Source organism: Spermophilus citellus (assembly GCF_964194105.1).
Source record: "Spermophilus citellus genome assembly, chromosome: 18".
Taxonomy (NCBI): domain Eukaryota; kingdom Metazoa; phylum Chordata; class Mammalia; order Rodentia; family Sciuridae; genus Spermophilus; species Spermophilus citellus.
Window position 1 is genome coordinate 9124567 of NC_138200.1, and position 13098 is coordinate 9137664.

The 13098-nt window shown below is 43.1% G+C and overlaps 1 protein-coding gene across 1 annotated transcript in view; it reads right to left on the minus strand.

Annotated features, from left to right (window-relative positions):
- Positions 1-415: 415 nt before the first annotated feature.
- The window catches only part of SAE1 (SUMO1 activating enzyme subunit 1), a 62571-nt gene continuing 49888 nt past the window's right edge, over positions 416-13098 (minus strand). The window contains exons 7-9 of the mRNA XM_081275416.1: positions 12873-13017; positions 6718-6787; positions 416-1647 (exon numbers count right to left, since the gene is read on the minus strand). Of these exons, the coding sequence (XP_081131542.1) occupies positions 1555-1647; positions 6718-6787; positions 12873-13017 (308 nt within the window). The 3' untranslated portion in view covers positions 416-1554. The remainder of the gene's footprint in view (positions 1648-6717; positions 6788-12872; positions 13018-13098) is intronic.

The window sequence follows — 13098 nt, forward strand, 5'->3', positions numbered from 1 at the left end:
AACTGTCATCCTTCTCTACCTCTGCGTCACTGGGGTTACAGTTCAACCAGGCTGCTGCTTACCTTTCAACCAGAGGTCACCCATTCTTGCTCAGCACAAAGTTGCACAGAGAATCCAACAGAAGCATTGGCATCATCTGTTTGACTTCGTTTTCATTATTACTAATCTTTGCCACTAAAAACAGCCACTATTTAGCTGAATTATTCAACAGAAATCTGGGACCAGAAGCATATACATGTTCTAGAATTTGAGCAAGCCAACTCTTGTTCCATTAACCAGGATAAGTGTGGTACGAACAGTGACAGAGGGAGGAATCTGAGACACTGAAAGTGCATTAAGTGCTATTTCTTAAAAAAGGCAATTGGCACAATCAGCCTGTCAGAAGTTTCTGAAGTGGAAGAAAACTACACGAATCCTAAGGCAAATAACTTTATTATCTTTCCTTATTAAAGAACCAAGGAACATGTAAAAAATATGTAAAACAGCAATAGATACAATTCCAGGGGTAAATGAAGGACTGATACAGCCCTTAAATACAAGGGTCTGTGCACACCAGTGATGGGGTCTGCCAATGGCAGAATCCTCCTCCCCAGACTAAGAGTTCTGCAGGGACCCAGGTAGGTATCTGCCTTTTTATTTTTTTAATTTTTGATTTTTTAAAAAACAGTACTGGGTACTAAACCTAGGGACACTCTACCACAGAATTATAACTGGAACCCTTTTTATTTATTTTTTTACTTTGACATGGGGCCTCCTGAAATTGCTGAGGCTAACCTTGAACTTAGATTCTCCTGCCTCAGCCTCCAGAGCTGCTGGGATTACAGGCCTGTGCCATCATGCCCAGCTTAAATCTACCTTTTAAAAACAAGCTCTCCCACTAATATTTAACTTAAAAGAGAACTTGGCAATATTTCTTCCCTTCCACAATCCAGGCTGGAACTTGACTAATCCCAAACTAAAACTAAAGAACTGCACACCAGACGCCACCTGTTGTTTTCATGATCTCAAACTCGAGAGGAAGTACATTCCACCCGTCGTGTTTTTTCTAAGGGCACCTGTCTGAATTTGGTACTGTGGTTCCACTTGAGTGTCATCACAGGGCCTGGGCCTCATTCCCCACCTGAAGCCCTCTCATATGACACCAGGTGGGGAACAAGCCTAAGAAGGAAGCAGGAGGCTCCACAGGCCTGAGGCTCCTGCAGGCTCTCCAACAATGCCCTAGAGGATGGGCTGCGCTTTAACAGGATAAGTATACAGATGTTAGAGGGGTGGTTTGAGGTGATTGCCCTGTGGGCAGCGAGCAGGCCTGTCTGTGGTGGCCAAAGGTTCCAAATAGTACTGAATGAACATGCCCAGTCCCTGTGCCCCTGCCTAGCAACTGCTGGCAATGGAAGCAGCATATCTGCACACCTCCCTGCCTGCAGGAGATGATGCTCTGTAGGAGTCCATGACTCCACTCTTCCCTGCTCCGGAGATGCCTTTGTGGAGGGAGGGGGAGGGAAATACATGTGAGCATGCTTCGGTCAATGTCTCTGGGGCTGCCAAGTCTTGGACTCACTTGGGACCCAGACACTCCACAATCCCATTTCCCTTCATGCCATCAAAAAAGAAGAAGTTGTTGTGAGGAGGGTCCCTCTGAGACAGAGCCTGGGGAGAAAAACAAAGAAGGTTCAGCTCAAGTGTTTTACCTACCTGCTACACATGCAGCACTGGGGACTGTACTCGAGGACTTTTTTTTTTTTTTAAATATTTTTTAGTTATAGGTGGACACAATGCCTTTATTTTATATTTACGTGGTGTTGAGGATCGAACAGTGCCTCACACATGCTAGGTGAGCGCTCTACCTCTGAGACACAATCTCAGACCCTCGAGGACTTTAAAAGTGATAAATGGAGGGAAAAAAAAATACTTCTAAAAAATGAAATAAATGCAGTGTAGGTTAATTGTTCTCAATCTGGATTGACTGTACTCCTCAGGGGGTATTCTGGCAATGTCAGGAGACAATTTTGATTGTCATTTCTCTTTGCTTTGTCTCTAGCCAGCTGTGTCCTTAGATGGATCATTTAACCTCTGAACCTTACTTTCTTCATATATAATGAGAATTACAAGTTTATTAAGCTGGGCTGGGGATGTGGCTCAAGCGGTAGCGCGCTTGCCTGCCATGTGTGCGGCCCGGGTTCGATCCTCAGCACCACATACCAACAAAGATGTTGTGTCCGCCGAGAACTAAAAAAAAATAAATATTAAAAATTCTCTCTCTCTCTCTCTCTCTCTCTAAAAAAAAAAAAAAAAAAAAAACAAGTTTATTAAGCTGGAGATCAAAACAGATGATGTACCTCAAATACTTAGAATGATGCCTGGCTCAGAGTAACGCCACGAGGCAATGACAGAAATAATTATGACCATTCAACTAAGAAAGGCAGCACTGCTTTCTAACTTTCCTTGGGCTGCAGGCTTTACAACTTGAAGGGACACATTTAACTGAAGGACACAAAGATGTAGAAGGAGGCTCCGGCTCCTTCATGAGGACACAATGTAGCTGCTCTCCCACAGGCCAGGCCAGGCCAGGCCAGGGCTGGAATCCAGAAGGCCCAGGTGCTGTCAGCTAGCCACAGAGACCATCATCTTGTGGGTGAGACAATGCACATTTTTAAAATGGGCGTCACTCCTTGAAGTCACATGCGGAGTCACACATGTACATACATTTTTCTAAGAAAAGGGTTCATAGGTGATAGCAAAGCTTTACAGAGGTGACCTCCTTGAGGAAGTTAGAACATCCTGAAAGGCTCTCTCTTCTCTGGGGGGGCAGGGGTTTACCAGGGATTGAACTCAGGGGTACTTAACCACTGAGTCACATCACTAGCCTTTCCTAATTTTTTTTTTTGAGACAGGGTCTCAATAAGCTCCTCAGGGCCTTGCTAAATTGTTGAGGCTGGCTTTGAACTTGAGATCCTCCTGCCTCAGCCTCCAGAGCTGCTGGAATTATAGGCCTATGCCATGGTGGCTGGCTCGAATGGCTCTTCTTTGAACTATGCTCTATTCCCTGCACTGAAAACCATTCCCATTCTGTTTCTTCAAACTATATAAAATGGGGGCAAGCAGATACTTGATTATTTTTTATTTTATTTTTTTAAAGAGAGAGAGAGAGAGAGAGAGAATTTTTAATATTTATTTTTTAGTTTTCGGCAGACACAACATCTTTGTTTGTATGTGGTGCTGAGGATCGAACCCGGGTCGCACGCATGCCAGGCAAGCGTGCTACTGCTTGAGCCACATCCCCAGCCCCAAGAAAAATTTGTTAAGCATCTACTCTTTTCCAGGTACTGTCCTAGACAGACATTACAGACACTGAGAAGGTCCCTGCCCACAGCGAGCTTTGATAAAGAAGAGGTCTGTTTCTCTAGGTATGCACATAAATGAGCAGATAAACAGCATCTGCCTGCTAGTTTCTGGTAAGGATGCAATGTAACCAGATTTGTAGCATGCCTGGCAACTAGGAAATTCTCAACTGTGAGCTGTTCTTACTAAGGGGGCCGGGGGTCCTCTGTCAATGCGTATGTGGCAGGTGGAAAGGCCAAACACACCACACTTGGAATTCCTAGACCCCTGAACCAAGTTACAGGTTATCAATGCTGGCCTTGAACTCCAGAGCTCAAGCAATCCTCCTGCTCTAGCCTCCTGAGCAGCTGGGACTATAGGCACGTGCCACCACGTCCAGCTTAATTGACTTTTTTTATGTGTGTGTGTGGTACTGGGATTGAACTCTAAGCCTGTGTATTCTATTAAGTGGTCTACCACTGAGCTGCATCCCGAGACCTTTTTTATATTTTGAGACAGGGTCTCATTAAGTTGCCAAGGATTGGGGCTGGGGTTGTGGCTCAGCAGTAGAGTGCTCACCTAACATATGCGAGGTGTCCCTGGGATCAATTCTGAGCACCACATAAAAATAAATAAAGGTATTGTGTATAACTACCAAAAAAAAAAAAAAAAAAAAAAAAAGTTGGGGCTGGGGATGTGGCTCAAGCGGTAGCGCGCTCGCCTGGCATGCGTGCGGCCCAGGTTCGATCCTCAGCACCACATACCAACGAAGATGTTGTGTCCGCCGAGAACTAAGAAAAAATAAATAAATGTTAAAATTCTCTCTCTCTCTGTCCCCCCCTCTCCCACTCTCTCTTTAAAAAAAAAAAAAAAAGTTGCCCAAGATGGTCTCAAATTTGTAATGTTCCTCCAATGAGCTTCTGTAGTAGCTGGGATAGCAGGAGAGTGACACTGTGCCTCGCTTGATCCATTTTAACATGGAGCCTGGGATAGTGGCTAGGCTTTCACTACCACCTCTACCACTATGGGGATGGAGACCTGCTATGGGGACAAAGGAAAAGCAAAAATAATTAAAAAAAAATTTTTGTAGGTGCTGCAGTCAAACCCAGGGCCTCAAGCATGCTAAGCAAGCACTTTGCCATCGAACTACTTCTCCAGCGCTCCAAGAATGATTTGGAAGCATGACATGACACCTGTATCTGGAAGCATGTGACAAAGGAAGAAGTGAAAGACAATCCCAAGGGGATAGACATCTACCTTTGCCCTCCCGTTCCTAATGCTTACTCATCAGGTGCTGAGATGATGGCCTCAAGTTGCAGGACCCTCTCCAGATGGCTGAGGGCAGGAAGGATGGGAAGTGATGGGGAGCAGTGGGGACAAGAGACTGGGGGGCCTGGGATGAACCCAGGGCAAAAGGTAAAGTGCTTCCTAGCAGGACAGGGTAGGAGGAGATTCCAAACACACCCAGCAACCAAGAATGCAGAGTACTCTGGCTATCTGGGATAAACAGAAACAAGACGCTGGGCAACAGCTGTCCCCAGCAGGCAGGAAGGAGGGGGCAGCATTAGGACTAAGATGCACAGAAGTCACTGCAAACAATGAGGTCAAGGCCACCTGCCCTCACATCCACTCTCCACCCCACAGGAAAAAAATCAGAGAGCAGCTTCCCAACAGACTGGACAGAAGCAAGGCTGAGGACCAGGGCAGGGCTCAGGTGGGGTGCCGTGAAGGGCAACACCTGAAGCCTGACTGAGTGCTCAGAAGCAATCGCAGAAGCCAGACTGCCTGGCTCCACCACCTCTATTTTCTTCCTTTTACGAATCATGGATCAGTAAGGCATAATTGTAATCCTGACTACTCAGAAGGTTGAGGCACGAGGATTCAAGTTTGAGGCGAGTTTGGGCAACACAGTGAGACCTTGTCTCAAAATAAAAAGTGAAAAGGGCTATGGATGTAGCTCAGTGGTAGAGAACCCTGGGTCCAATCATCAGTACCACCTCCCCTAAGTAAATAAACAAATAAATCAGTGATCACAACTGCTCCTGCCTTGTAGTACTTTGCAAGTGGGGAAGTGGGTGTGGCCATAGCACACTTCTCTTCTCCCCCTTCGGATCTTCTCAGCCCAGGACATAGAATTGGATTGGATTTGGGCAAAAGAGAAGAACAGGAAAGACAAGGGAAAAAAAAGAAAAACAACATAGGAAGATACATGAGATTGTCCAATTGAAGCCAAATTTACAGACTCCAAGACACAGTGGTGAGAGCTGGGTCTCCAACTGTCCTTCTAAGCTCAAATCTGACATATATACGAACAGGGGGAATCATTTAGCAGGCGTAACTTTGCCCCATAAAAGAAAAGGACAAGTCGAGTGTGGTGACACACACCTATAATCCCAGGCACTCAGGTGGCTAAGGCAGGAAGATCACAAGTTCAAGACCAGCCCAGGGTGAAACCCTGTTAAACAGAGAGGAGCTGGGTGAGCTCAGAGGTAGAGCACTTGCCTAGCATGTGTTCAATAACCTGTATGAGGAGAGGGGAGGAAAGGCATGGGATGGAAAAATCATTACTGCAAGTCCACCAACACAGTCAAGAAGCTATGGGAGGCAAAAGAAAGAAGAAAATAGTAGTGATGTGGATCAAACCCAGGGACTTGTGCACGTTAAGCATGCATTTTGCTATTGAGCCATATACGCCAAGCCCCACAAAAGGCAAATTTAACATTGCCAAATAGCAAGACCCCAATGGAAATAAAATAGTATTTTGAAAAATGCTATGGTTTTGGCAACCCAAATATTCCAGAAGAGCTAAAAAGGCTGTACTGTACTAGTTATTGGCTATGTGACCCCTCAGGAGACATACCCTTATGGTGTGTGGGTTAAAAAGGAGGAGTGGGTTTGGAATGGTGGTTATGGCTCAGTGGTAGAGCCCGTGCCTTGCTTGTGAATGCCTGGGCTCCTTCCCCAGAATCACAAACTGGAGAAAAAAAGAGGCGGGGGGCTTCAATTCATGGTTATGTATGGAGCTTAGAGCGAAAGTTCTGGAGTCCCTTTTTCTGAGCTTCAGTGTCCACCTCTTAAATAAGGACCACAATGATAGACATTGCACACAGCTGTGAGAAGAAGGGGCAACTACACTAAGCAGAAGATACCAGCAGACAGCTCCTTGGTTCTCTCTGAAGTCACATACACAAAGTCATCATGCCCCTTCTTCTGCTCCACTGTGACTTTTTTTTTGGTACCAGAGATTAACTCCAAGGGCACTTAACCACTGAGCCAATACATCCCCAGCCCTATGTCGAGACAAGGTCTCGCTAATCTTCCAACTTGCAATCTTCCTGCCTCAGCCTCCCAAGTCACTGTGATTATAGGCATGTGCCACCCATGAGTGTGTCTTTTTACCTTCACAATTTCCTGTGCCAAGATCCCTCCAACCACTGCACACACTGGGGCCATCTCGGAGAAGCAGTACCTAAAAAGAGAGGACAAGTGAAACACAGCACTGGGGAACAGGAGTGCTGATGTGACATCTGGAAGAGTTCAGAAGTGGGTCCACTGGAACAAACACATCCTACCAGGAAGAACCCATTCAGACAGCGGTTATCAATGCTGGCATCTAGGCGTGGAAGTTAAATCTGGCCCAGGGGTTGTAAATGGCTGGGAAAGACCTCTGTACTTTGGGAGGCAGGAATTCTTTCATACACAATTTTTTTTTTTTTTTAAGTTAAAGGAAAGACTATATCTGTGCTTCCTAAAAATAAGGTCTTACAAATATGTTTCAGTACCCTGGTCACATTCTCACAATTCTCCTCTGACTATAATGGGCAGTGGGTTCTATATGCTATTCCCAAACAAATGCCAGGGAGGAGGCCTGTGTTAACACGTAGGAAGCATGGGAAATTTGGGGCCTGAAATTAAAGCACATGGCAAAATAACGTTTTACAACCCACACAGAAATCACCACTTCTGCAACAGGATGGGGCATCCACAGGACAATTTTTTGCTATTACTGTCACCTGGTACTTCAAATCACTCATCCTGGAAATTAGAACGTACTCACCATCTCTACCTCCCCAAAGGGAGCATGATTTGCCAGCTCCACCCCTCAACACAAAGGTATTTATTAACTCAGAAAACTGGGACACGACAAGTTACAGGAATCAGCCTACCACCAAAGAGACCTTTGCCCTTTCTACTTAGTTGCATAATTCTTCAAGACATTTAAATAATTCCACATGTCCAAACATACAATTTTAAACCCAAATATCAACATTTGTTCTGCAACATATTAATATATATTTAAACTGTTCAACACTGCAATCATGTATTTTGACAAGGCTATACAAATAACTCCTAATAAGGCAAAGATTGGCGTAATCTCAGCAACTTGGGAGGCTGAGGCAGGAAGATCATAAATCAGAGGCCAACCTCAGCAACACAGTGAGATCCTGTCTCAACATATTTTTTTTTTTTTTTTGGTTACAGGTGGATAGAATGTCTTTATTTTATATTAATGTGGTGCTGAGGATCGAACCTAGTGCCTCACACATGCTAGGCGAGCGCGATACCTCTATGCCACAATCCCAGCCCTCAACATAAAATTTTAAAAAGGTTAGGGGTGTGGATAGTGGTAGAGCTGCTTACCTACCACATGCAAGGCCCTGGGTTCAATCTGCACTTAAAAACAAAAATATCTCAACGAGACAAAACAAACATTGCTACAAGAAAGAGAAATCTAAAATGTGGAATAAGGCAACCAGCCTCAACACCTTAAAAAAAAGAAAAAGTACCAGATAATAAATATTTTTGGGCTTACAGACATATAGTCTCTTTTATATAACATTTTTCAAGTCCACTGATGGTATCACAACTACTATATAGATGATATGCAAATAAGTGTGCTAATAAAACTTTATTTATAAAAACAGGTGGCTAGCCAGTTTTTAATCTGTATTCTGGATTAACAGTAAAAGAAGCAAATGCAACAGATGAACTTTTATGAGATTTTTTTTTTTGGTACTGTGGATTGAACCCAGGAGCAATTAACCACTGAACCACATCCCTGGCCTTTTTTGAGACAGAGTCTGCTAAGTTGCTTGGGGACTTGCTAAATTATTGATGCTAGCTTTGAAATTGTGATCCTCCTGCCTCAACCTCATGAGGCTGGGATTATATGCATGAGTTACTATGCCCAGCCCAAGGAAACATTTTAAAGACCCTTATATTTCTTTTTTGGGTTGTTTTGTTTTGGGTATGGGTGTTGAACACAGGAGAACTCCACCACTGAGCTATATTCCTAGCCCTTTTTAATGTTTTATTTTCAGACAGGGTCTCTAAATTATTAACGATGGCTTTGAATTTGTAATTCTCCAGCCTCCAAAATTGTTGGGATTATAGGTATGTGCCACCATGCCCAGCTCCTTCATACATATTTTTTAAAGTGTTTCCTGAGTAGCTCATACTTTTTTCAATTCTTCTTGCCAACAATGAATATTACAAGTAATTTTTTTTCTATCCACAATGGATTTTGTTCACCTGACACGATACGATATAATGGCATCAAATGGTCAATGCTTTTCTTTAGGTAATGGAATTATGAGTGACTTCAATTTTCATCTTTATGATTATGCTATAAAATCTGATTTTCCTATAATGAACTGGCAAGTTATTTATGCAATTTTGGGGAGGGGGAGGTTTGGCTTATTGTTTATGGTGTCAGGGACTGAACCCGGGGCTTTTTGCATGCTAGGAAAGCATCTACCACTGATCTATAGTCCTACATAATTAAAAAAAAATTTTTTTAAAGTTATCAATGGACCTTAATTTTATTTATTCACACGCAGTGCTGAGAATTGAACCCAGTGCCTCACATATGCCAGGTAAGTGCTCTACAATTGAGCTACAACCCCAGCCCAATAATCTTAAAACCAGTAAGTCGGGGTGGGAGTATACTCAGTGGTACAGTATATGCTTAGCATGTGTGGGGCCTTAGATTCCATCCTTAGCACCAAAACACCCCAAAACCAACCAAATAAAATACTAAACAAATCATTAAGTTCACAAATATTTTGTGATTTTACTTATATGAAATATTTAGAATAGTAAAAATAATGGTGGGGAGGAGGGAAGAATAAGGAGTTAATGGTGAATGTCCTTAATGTCAGTAAACTGTACACTGAGAAATGGTTAAAACAGGGCTGGGGATACATGTGGCTCAGAGGAAGAGCATGTGCTTAGCACGCTTGAGGCCCTGGGCTCAATCCCCAGCAATAAAAAAAAAAAAAAAAAAAAAAAAAAGTGTAATAGTTTATATATATATCTTATCACAATAAAAAAAAGTTTTTTCAACATACTCTACAAACATGTTATATGGTACCAGGGATTAAAGCTGTGCTTCAGCACTGAGCTACATCCCATGATGTTAATTTATTTTGATATAGGGTCTCACTAAGTTGTCAAGACAAACTTTGGCCTTATACCCTTTCTGTCTCATTTTCTTGAGTAGCTGGAATTACAGGCATGTACTACCATGCCCAAAGAAGAACTAGAAGCAATTAAATAACTACCAATAAAATATTGATTAAGTTAATGATCATATATCTAAAACACTGAAACTTTATGAAATACAAGTGACAGGCTTCTGCGTTTGTTAACATAAACAGCTCTGTGATATGCTGGGAAAGGCTATCAAGGAGCACAGATAGTAATGATCCATTTTGATATTAAAAAAGAGAAAATATAGCCAGGCATGGTGGTGCACACCTGTAATCCCAGCAGCTCAGGAGGCTAAGACAGGAGGATTGCAAGTTCAAAGCCAGCCTCAGCAATGGCGAGGCACTAAGCAATTCAGTGAGACCCTATCTCTAAATAAAACACAAGATAGGGCTGGGGATGTGGCTCAGTGGTTGAGCGCCCCTGATTTCAATCCCCAGTACCAAAAAAAAAAAAAAAAAAGAGAGAGAGAGAGAGAGAGAGAGAGAGAGAGAGAGAATGAATATATATGAATAAACAAAGAAAATCTGTGAGCCTAGACCCTGAAATCTTAACAGTGGCTAGATTATAAATGGTCCTTTTCTTCCATGTTATACTTTCTAGAAACGGGCATCTGTTACTTTCATAATCAGAAAAGCAATAAAGCTCTCTGAAAAGAGAATAAATAACATAACATGAAGGAGACTGCCAGCAACTCACAGATGAAGGAAACAGAGACTTGTGCACAGTCCTCCCTGCACGGAAGCAGCGCTGGACAATTTGTGAGGGTGGCTCAGCTGTGAAGCAGCAGCTCATTTCCTTGCCAGCACCCCCATCACATCTCAGGTCATTTCACCTCGTGCCCAGAGACAGGCTTCAAAAGGCCACCAAAAACCTCTTACTTAGAAAGCAATAGAGTGGGAGTTCTCAACATGTGACACCTAGATATAGCTTTTTTTTTTTTTTTTTTTTTTTTTTTTTTGTAGCATGGATTGAACCCCGGGGCTTTACCTCTGAGCTATAACCCCAATACTTTCGAGACAGGGACTTGATAAGTTGCCAAGACTGACCTTGAATTTGTGATCCTTCTGCCTCAGCCTCTCGATTTGCTGGGATTACAAGTGTGTATCACCATTCTCATAGAAACCTAGATGGGGGGGGGAAGCAACTTCCACGAAGAAGATAGGCAAGGAAAGACAACACGGGGGCAGAAATTCCCAGCCAGCAGCTCCCTAAGCTGTGGCTAGTCTTTTCTGGAAAGCAGGGCCTTTGAAGAACTATGCTGGCTGGCACCACAGAGTCAGACAGCTCACCACTCTAGACACCCAAAGTAGTCCCTCAGCTGTGTACACCTCACAGCCCAGCAGGAGACATCAGGTGTGCTGGGCTGGCTTTAGCCTGCCGCTGACTTCCTGGGTGCATCTGTTTGAAGTGAAGCCTGTCTGACTCAGTTCCCTCCTTCTGTGAAGCACAGAGTAGGCTTCTCTCTGTGCTTTTATATTCTTCCTCTTTTTTAAAAAATATTTTGTTTTTAGTTGTAGATGGACACAATACCTTTATTTTACTTATTTATTTTTATGTAGTGTTGAGGATTGAACCCAGGGCCCTTGCACGTGCTAGGCGTGTGCTCTACTGCTGAGCCCCAGCCCCTCTCTGTGCTTCTTATACAGCATTTTTTCCTCCCCTAAGAAATGAGTGCCTGGCTGAGTTAGTGAGAGACAGAGACCCCATCCAAGCCTGCAGTGCCATCAGCCCTGACTTCATGGTGCTAACACTGCAGAAGCACCTTATGTAGACTGCTGTCCAATTTTATACAATGGCCTTTTTTTTCAGAACTCTATAGGTAGTTTAGAAAGGAGGACACACTAACTGACTTTACTGTTAACCTTGTGAAAAGACTATCTTTTTCAGACGATTTCATCATTTAAATAAAGAGGAAATAATAACATACAATTTTAAGAGACTGATAATTCAATGCAGTAACACAATAGGTAAAGCATATAGTCTTCAATATCAGATGCTACTGGTAATAGGTACAGAAATTTGGACTAGTCACTTAACTTCTCTGAGGTTGATTTCCATACCTACAGAACGCATTGTTGAGAAGACTGAGAGACAGTCTATAAAAGCAACTACTAATGCCTGGAGTGTGGCAGCTGCTAGATAAATTGTAATGGACGACAGCTATCATTACCAATGCTACAATCCAGGGGCGCAGCAAAGCTGCTGAAGCTCCCAGAGACAAAGAAAGGGAACTAGAATGGGATGATCCCAGAATTGCTTTTAAGGAGTTCATGATTTAGCCACCACGTGACCTTCTCTAACCAAATCCCAAGCCTGACTGTACGTGAGCAAAAGACTGGGGGACCTAAGGTGAAAACGCCTCAGTGCCAAAGATTAGGGTGCTGAGAACATGGACATCTTGGGTGGTGGATACACAAATTGACAGGCTAGAACGGAGGTCAAAGTGGCAATGTCTACCAAACAATGAACTGCAACTTTGGACCCATAAGTTCCCCTTCCACTCACTCATTCTGCAGCTGTACAAGGTCCCACACTGAAGCATCATGTGAGAACAAAACCCTGAACAAAATTCCATCAAGCAAGTGATTGGTTCACTAACACTATATTGAAAAAAGGGAATAAATTATGCACTGATATGAAAATGTCTCCCAAGAGACAAATGTATAGTGAAAATCAAGAGGTATAATACTGTTACTAAAGCTGCCTTGAATTTCAAATCATATATATAGATCTTTACATACTGTCAAAAACAGAACCCGCAGGGCCAGGAATGCGGTGCAGTAGGAGAGCATTTGCCTAGCATGCATAAGCACTGAGTTCAACCCCCAAGATCATTAAAAAAAAAAAAAAAAAAGATAAAAACAGAACATGTGCCTCTTTTACCTTTTATCTACTATTACACCAGTGGAAAGGCAGAGGCCTATAGGAGTTAGCAGAATGTGGCATAGGGAGCTTTCTTCAGGGCTTTAGAGGTCTCTATAAAGAATCTCCCCAAACTAAGGCAAACACAGAAACCAGGTGTCTCTCCATCTGAGACAAACTTGACAAACACTGAGACAAACCTGACGAAGTCGTCGGGAAGCAAATCAGGACTAACACCCAATGAGTCAAGCACATCGTTTCTTATCTGGAGCAGCAACTCAGAATCTTCTCCGTAGGTGTCAGAACTAGGATCTCTTCCTTTATCCGTGCGGAATTTCAGAAGCACTGACGAAGGGGAAAACGCAAGAATTTATACACACAGTCTTCTCATAAGGAACATTCACGGATCTCAACTATCAAAACAAG